Genomic DNA, 8906 nt, shown 5'->3' on the forward strand with positions numbered 1-8906 from the left:
TGCTTCCATCTAGTGGTCAGATTATGAACTACACTCAGTTGTGATTTTACAGCGTTCAGATGTTATTTACTGTGATAATGGACCAGAATGAAATGTACAGAAAATATGTTGTAAATAAAATAAAAAGCTCTTTGAACTGTGAGAAGAAAACCAAATCTTAGTGAAAAATGAAAGCAGTTGATTCTGACCCACAAATGTTCCTCTAACAGTGAATTCATGTTATGAAAACACAACATGAATTCACTGAACATAACATGGAATCACTTATTTCTGCCCTTCAGAAACATTTTGATGCAGGATTGTAAAAAATCCGACTGGATCAGTGACATGCTTAGTCTGACACGACTTGCTGACTTGAGCAGACCAGAAGAGGAACAGTTCTTTAATGTCACCTTTGAGTCAACAAGGAGTTTAAGTCAAATATCAGCTGAATGTTGGATTGGAGTGACCAAAGATTAGCCACTGCTAGCTAACAAAGCTACAGCCATACTTCTTCCCTTTTATCACACCTTCCCTACTTGATACAGGTTTTTCTACAGGCACCAATAAAAATTAGAGCTTGACATTAAACATTAAGTCAGAGTGGCGGTTTGATGATGGCGACCGAGATTAGAAAAGATCTGCAGCAACAAACAGGCTCACCACACCAGTCAAAGATGCACAGTAGTTACATTTAGAATAATTTATCTCTAACAAGGGTTTATTTGTGATTTTAAATTTAATTCACTGCAGTTTTTTTTCAATTGGTCAAAAAAATAATAAGAAATGAAAAAAAAAACTGTGATGTGGTTTGAATACAAAATGTGTCTCTGCTTTGTGAGGGGTTGACCCCTCCCCCCCCACCCAGAAAAAAAAACAGCAACTGTTTTAGTACATGCACACTGTACTGTACTGAGCTTGTATTAATTTTGACTGTAGCCACTGTGAGAGATGCTGTCAGATTGTGATATGACACTTCATGTTAACACCGATAGCTTTGTGTATGTCTACTTCCTGGAAACAAGAATGCATTTTTGTGAACAGCTATTTGAGAAGGAGGTGTGAAAGCATCAATAGTCTGTTGATGAACCACATAATGTCACTACTACTGATGTGCTGACATCTTTACAGTGTCCATTCCCACCAGTCATGAAGACAAAATGGCATGACAGAGTTTTTTGATTCTCTTATTTATCACAACTTTAAACATACAGAAACTTCTGTTCATCTAACGTTCCTCATGGAAGCAACTGTTACTGACATGAACACAGTTTCACATAAAAGCTGATTTCTCTGTCCTGAAGCTGCAGTGAAACATTTCCAACATAACTTTATAATTATATGACCATGAATGTGTGTTTTTTTTTTCAGGTCGTCGTCGTTTCAGGTTGGTTCATCTTCATCTTGTTCTCATCTCAAACAGAATCAGTCGGTTCTGTACAGTAATAGTACAGTAATAAATTTACTGTATTCATTTCAGGTTGGTCCAATCAGAGAGAAGAGCTTAGGACTCAAACACAAACTACAACCAGACTGGAGCTGATGAGCTCAGCTGTGCTGACCACGGTCAGAACTCACACTGATTATCATCACCATCCATTAGGATTATTACAATATTATTATTATAATGGGAACTTCTTTAAGTTAATGAGATTTCTCAAGCTGCATCAGCTGGAATAAATATTTAGCTGAATTGTAAATCAGAGTACTAACGTTATGAAGATAAAGTAGTAATGTGAAAACCTTATTGTCTTTCACAGTATTTGATGTAACTTGAAGTTCACTGGTTGTATCACATGGATGGATGGAGTATTGTGTGTCAGGAGAGTAGAAACTATGATGAATGTCTTGTCTTCAGCTTCGCAGGCACAGTGATAGATAATCAAGTTCATTTGTATAGTACATTTCACCAACAAGGCATTTCAAAGTGCTTCATTTCATAAAACCAAAAACATTTCGGTTTTCAGGAAATTTGTTCCAGATTTGTGGCGCATAGAAGCTGAATGCTGTTTCTCCATGCTTGGTTCTGGTTCGGGGGATGCAGAGAAGAACCAGAACCAGAACCAGAACCAGAAGACCTGAGAGGAAGGTTAATACAGCAAAAGAAGATCTTTAATGTTTTGTGCTACTAAACTGATTGGTGATTGAAAAATGGTTGAGGACAAAGAAATAAACTCAATTATTTTTGGAAGAATTGAACGTTGATTTCATGTTGTGCATTCATGTTACTACAACAGTTGCAGTCATGAGGAACGTTAGATATGTTTTCATGAGTATTTAAGCTGTGACACCAACTTAACAGGTTAACTGTAATGATTTAAAATCTATATCTAATGTTTTTCTATGAGAAAAGCAACGTATATATTCATTATATTTATGTTCTCTCCAGTCTTTGCATTGTGAGCTATAAGTTGGACATGAAGCGCTGGAGGAACAAGTGTCAAAGTTTGCTGTAGTGGAAAAACCACAGCAATGTGGTTAACACTGTGAAACGGAAACAGAACAACTTCAAACGATGTGCATTGAGTTTTATGCTCTGCTCTTCTTTAGGTGTTGCAGCTTTGGTCTGTCTCCTGCTAGACAGCGGAAATACTTTGCTAAACCAGAGCGACACATCACCAGTGCAGGACGTGAAGATGGACCACGTTTTGCTCTGTGTGCTGGATTTCCTGAGTGAGTAAATGAGTTTTAATCTAGCAGATCTAGGAAAATGCTGGAAATGAGAAGATTAGGATGAGATGGATTCATTTGTTGTGTTCACTTAAAAAAATTAACTGAGCAAACATCCATTTTTACACTGTTTGTGTTCAGCTTCAAACTGGCATAAAACAAATACAGAAAGAAAACTCAGCTATTTTCCATTTTCTAATAGATCTAAAAATGTATCAATGTTTATTGTTTCAGTTCTCAGTTTCCTCTGCTGTGGAAACTCCCAAGGTAAATGGAAACTTCCTGGTTTTGAACGTTTATTTAAACCATTCGGTTCTGATCAGCCGCATGTCAGCAGGTTTCAGGCTCCTTTAGCATCATTTGTTCAGTAAAAGAAACTATTTTACTGTAATTTTAGTATCAAAGTTATTTGAATGGATTGTTGTCAATACTTTACATTTTTCTGCATGTTCATGTCAACAGCCTATTAACTTGTAACATTTCCTGTCTAATTTTGTTTTCCCATTGTTTAATTAATAAATCCCTACCCAGTGGCAACAGAGTCGGTCCTCACTGTGTCTCCATCATGGCTGAATCCTGGAGCCTCAGTGACTCTGAGCTGTGAGGTTGAATATGGGTCTACAGGATGGAGGTTCTACTGGTATAAAGTTGTTCCTGATTTATCACAGAATGACTATAAATATGATCCACTGCCTGGTAGCATCAATGGGACTGGAGAGAACTCCTTCATCATTCATGGACAGAAACAAACAGCAGGATTTGCATGTAGAGCTGGAAGAGGAAACCCAGAGTATTTGACTGATTACAGTGAACCAAAGTTCATCTGGTCTGCAGGTCAGTTATGTTCTTGTATCATCGTTGTTCATGTGTTCAGCTACTTTATCCATCCATAATTATTATCAATCTTTCAAGTCGGGTGTCAAAGATCAAATGTTCACAATGTCCTCTTCAGATATATTTTAAATTTGTTAAAAACAATAATGAAAATAAACACTATGCATAATCAAAATTGTATATGATTTAATATCTGCTGTAACACAGCATATTTTAGTGATTTTATTTGTCGTTTTCTAGCTCACTTTTGTTTAATCCTTCTTGATCGTTCAAGTTCATTATTTGATGATACTTTGATACTTCTTTGGTTAGACCCGTCTCGTTCTTGTTTTCCTGTATGTCAGTCCCTTGTAGCGTTTCTAGTTATGTTTACTTCTCTTTTTTTTCTTACTTTAGATCTCATGATTCTTTAGTGTCGTATTTATTTCCTGTTCCTCTGTTTTCTCTCTCTCTCTGTATAATCTTCCCTGTGCAACTCTCTCTCCCCCACAATCTACCTTAACTCTCTCCAACTACACACATCTGTTATCAATTACTTCATCAGCCCTGGTCTATTGTTCTCTCTCTCTTCCTCTGAGTATTTAGCCTGTTTGTTTCAGCCACTCAATGTGTCATCTGACTTTTTCTCCAGTTGGATTATTTGGATTTTTGTTCCCTACATTTTGTATCTTCTAATAAGTTGGATTTTTCATTTATTAAATAATTAACTCAACAGCACCTTCTGCCTGCTGCTTGTGGATCCACTTCAACACCTCAACATGGCAGTTTACTTTTTTTCACAGTCTAAAGCAAACAAACCAAAAAAAAACAAACATTGCCTCTTAAAATTTCAAATCACATTTGTAAAATGATGCAAACAAACAACTGTGGAGGAGAGAGAAGTTTTTAAAATGACTAAATAGTTAAAAGATGAATCAGAACGATGGACTTTTAGTCTGTCGTTCTCAGACTATACAGAGTCTGTGTCTGTATCTGTGTATAGACTATACACAGACAGGCCAAAAGTCTGTTCTTTAAGTAGACTATTCACATTTAAGTCATACATGCAACAATAATTCTATATTTAAAAGACAAAGTAGAAGGAAAGGCTGTCCAAATTGAAGTGATTCATTATTAATATTAAAACAGATAAATATGACTCCTTGGGTAATAAAACTCTCTCTCATCCTGGACGCAGCCCGTCCTGCCAGCTCCTCTTCAATGTCTAGATACAGATAATAACATCACCTCTGCCTGCCTCAGTCTCCATCTTAGCTTTTCATCTCCGAGGTCGTCCTCGTCTCTCTGTTGCATGTAGCCAAATTCCCCCAAAGTCCCAAACCAAGCTTTGACAATTATGAAATTAATCACACATATGGGATTTCACAGGATCTTTAAAAAAGCCTTTTGAACCCATGGTCCAAATCCAACAGGATGTCGGCCATTTAGGATCAAAGCCACCATTTTGTCTTTTTTAAACATTCATCTGAGCAAACTCGTCCTACAGCTTTTCACATACAGACTTCAAAATCACTTATAGTCTTAAGGCACTGAAGATCAAAAGTTATCAAAATTGTTTTGTTGCGTCAAAGCATGCGGTTATGGCTAAGCCTCAAATTTTGAACATTCACCATAAAACACCAAGTTGGAGTAAATTGCACCTGATTCTACAGCTATATGAAACGTTCTGATGAACATAGTAGATCAGTACTGAACATATTCTCACACTAATTTGGTGACATCACCTTTGTCAAATTCTTTCTTCTTCAGTTCTCGTCTTCTCTTCCTCCATTTTATCCAACTTTGTCACCAAGCTTTTGTGTCTTCTTTTAAATCCCTTACACTGTCGACTGCAATTGACAAGCAACAAGATTTTTTTAAAATTGGCATTCCAAGAAGCCTGTAAATTAGAAACATAAGCAGTTTTATTTAGAAGTTTTATTCTATTTGTATCCTATTTATGTTTCCACTCTGAGAATAAAAGTGCAACGTAGTTTAACAGAGCCATGTGTGAAACTTAAATCCCTGAAATAGTCCTAAATATTTTTATATTTTAACGTTTTAATGTTCCTGTATTTTGTTGTAAGCAAAACTAATTAGAGGAATTTGCTAAAGCTCTTAAAAAGTCACATGTGAGTCATTGTCTGCAAGTGATTAATGAACTCATTAAACCATAACCGTCCTTCACCTACAGGTTGCACCCCATTTCCCTCCTGGAGATCCACCTGGGATTACTGTATTATGTCTTTATACAGGTCATGGTGGAATGTGAGGGATTGTACTCAGAACCTTTAGAACAAGTCCAGTAGTAATCTGGATATCAGCTGACTACTAAACAACCAAACTAAAAATTGTAATTCAGTGATAAAAATGCAAAGAAAAGCAATGACTCTGTTTAAGACAATTGTAGCAAGTCTTTAACAACAAATGAAGAAATTTTTAGGGATTAACCAGAATTGCGTCTTGCTTATGTTGATTATTTCCTCCATGTTGTTCTTCAGATCCTCATCCAGCAGCGTCTCTCTCAGTGAGTCCTGACAGAGAGCAACACTTCACCTCTGAGTCTGTGACACTGAACTGTGGAGGAAACTCTACTGAGTGGAGAGTGAAGGAGTATGGAGAAAACTATGATGGGTTGATAAGTTTTTCGGATGAATATGAAATAATCTCTGGTCGCCAGTTGTCAGACTGCTCCAACTCATGGGAAATGACTGGTTCCTCATGTACCATTAAGAGTCCGTGGGATCATGAAGCAGTGTTCTGGTGTGAGTCTGGATCAGGAGAGTTCAGCAATGCAGTCAACATCAGTATAATTGGTATGTTATGATACAGAGCTACTTAAAATGAAGCTAACAGAATTGGTTCAACTCTTCAATGTATCTTTTCTTTAAATAAGGACCATCAGTGAATATTTCTAGCAGAATAGTTAAACTGTTTTGTGGAAAACAGCAAAACAAAAATTCTACATATGGAGTTATAATTTATTTGAAGAGATTTTGACATATTAAACTTATTAACCAAATTCTTGGTCTAACAGATGCACCAGAGTCCATCCTCACTGTGTCTCCATCATGGCTGAATCCTGGAGCCTCAGTGACTCTGAGATGTGAGGTTGAACCTTCATCTACAGGATGGAGGTTCTACTGGTATAAGGCTGTTCCTGATTTATCACAGAATGACTACAGATATGAGTTTTTGCCGGATATCATCAATGGGACTGTACAGAACTCCCACATCATTCATGGACAGAAACACACAGCAGGATTTGCATGTAGAGCTGGAATAGGAAACCCAGAGTATTTGACTGATTACAGTGAACCAACGTTCGTCTGGACCTCAGGTCAGTTATGTTTATTTCGTCTCAGTGCTCTCTTTTGCAGTTCTTATCAGATGTTTTAAAGAAAATTTGGATCCCTGAAGGCATGTTGTGCATCCCATGTGGGCCCCCTGTAGGTCCAGGCTGGGGTCCTGCTGCAACCCCGTATCTGTTGCTCCTTCCCTGATAGGATGTCACAAGTATGTTACAATTGTGGGAGGAACCAGACTAAGTGTTGATTTAGACTGTTGGAGTTCATTTAGAAATCAACACTGGACTGGATTGCTTTTTTGTTTAACTCTTTGGAACTCTTTAGTGAGTGTTAGAGACACTAACACTCACTAACACTCATGTTGTTGAATTAACACTGTATTTTTAACATACGACACTTGCACTGGAAATCTGACACTTCCGAATTTGCTGTGTAGGCACAGAAGGTCTCATGGTGAGGCTATCAGGAACAGATGTATGGTTAAATAAAGTAGTTGAAAGAGAACTCGACAACGATGTCACCCTTCGGGTCGGTCCCGCTGTTAAAGATGAACCAGCAGATCTCTTGCAGCGTCATTGTCCACATCTGATACAGAATACAGATCATTGGAATTATATGGAGGAGGAAGCGAAGTCTGCTCATCACGCACCTCCAACTGATCCATTTGCTGGTCGTTATATGTGACCACAGTCCCTGTTTATGCAAATTAACTGTGCCTGCCATGTAACCAAGCATTTAGCCCATCTCTGCCTGATCTGCTTTTTCCATTTTCTTCAAAGCTACATTCATAGTGCATCTTTGAACCAGCTCTATCCATTTCTGCTCGCGCCGCAGTCTTATCAGCGACCGCCTGTTTCAAAGCAACATTTAAAATCAGACCCAAAGGCATTTCAGTCTTTAGATCTTTACACTGTTGTTGTACTGCATTTTCCAACATAAATTTCATTTCATCTGCCGTCACATTAACTGTTTCCAACCCCAGCTGTCGAATCAGAATACTAATTGAACCTGTGATCTGTTCTCGCAAAGTCTGCCAGGGTCCTGGACAGCAACCCACGATCATGTCGTTTTGCAAATCAATATCCATATTATCACATAACCAAAAAAAAAAAATAAATAAATAAATAAAAAATGCAACTTAACAATGCAACTGTGTTGGAAAGCAGCTGCTTTCCAACACAGCTTGTCACACACAGAAACACACACCAGCATCAGCTCAGAAGAGGAGCTGAGAAAAACAGAGCCGTCTCTCAAAACAGTAAACACACCTGAATATTCAGCCGTATCTAAAATTAAGCCACAGCTCATGAAACAGGTTAAAGAAACACACACAGAACCACCAACACCGTTAAACCTGAGCCAGTAAACAAACATACTTTCACAACGATCCGCAGCAACAAAACAATTCCATAGCGCACTGAAATACATATTCCAATATCAACTCAGGCTTCTCCATAATACCCATATCCTCATAAAACCAAACTTCTAAATGTTTACCACAAACATGTTAATTCAATCCATAAATGTGTACCAAAAAAACATTTTAATTCAATCTGTAAATGTTTACCTCAAACATTGGGTTTTCCAATTAACACACTTATATAGTATACCTGAACATTTTCAATACAAACACATTTCATTCCATACATTATCTAATTAATGTTCTACTAGTTTTGATTATATGTTTATATGTTTAGCCTGAGTTAGACACTACTAGGGCTGTTAATATAAGACTACAAGCTAGACTAGTTCAAATCATGTTAATTTTAACTAGATGGTGTTCTACTAATTAAATTGCAATTATTAAAAGTATTATGTGTTGTTAGTTTGTTTTTCCTTAAGTTATCTCCCATAGGGAGAGGAAAACAATAAAAACTTGACATGACTCCTCCGCTGCCTGCTCGCTTGAGACAGAGTTCATTTATGGCGTGGTTCGTCCCTGATAACAATCTCTCCTGCAGGCCTCACTTAAAGCTCTTTAAGATGTTATTCAGACTAATCCTGCTCAATCCACTATTTTCACATGCCCTACGATTATATATACCCTATATAAATACTAAAATAATCAAATTTGTGTCCTCAACAGCATATGTGGCTTTGTGTATATATATATAAAATTCCCCTCTCACCCTCCGT

General features: G+C 37.3%; 1 protein-coding gene across 1 annotated transcript in view; it reads left to right on the forward strand.

The window, feature by feature from the left end:
• Nucleotides 1-3252: 3252 nt before the first annotated feature.
• Nucleotides 3253-8906, forward strand: part of LOC103132659 (uncharacterized) — a gene marked incomplete at its 3' end in the record, with an annotated part of 7514 nt that continues 1860 nt past the window's right edge. Inside the window, exons 1-3 of the mRNA XM_007544456.2 lie at nucleotides 3253-3483; nucleotides 5964-6278; nucleotides 6500-6802. Coding sequence (XP_007544518.2) covers nucleotides 6170-6278; nucleotides 6500-6802 — 412 coding nt within the window. The remainder of the gene's footprint in view (nucleotides 3484-5963; nucleotides 6279-6499; nucleotides 6803-8906) is intronic.

Source organism: Poecilia formosa, unplaced genomic scaffold (genome assembly GCF_000485575.1).
Source record: "Poecilia formosa unplaced genomic scaffold, Poecilia_formosa-5.1.2 Scaffold1195, whole genome shotgun sequence".
Lineage (NCBI taxonomy): Eukaryota > Metazoa > Chordata > Actinopteri > Cyprinodontiformes > Poeciliidae > Poecilia > Poecilia formosa.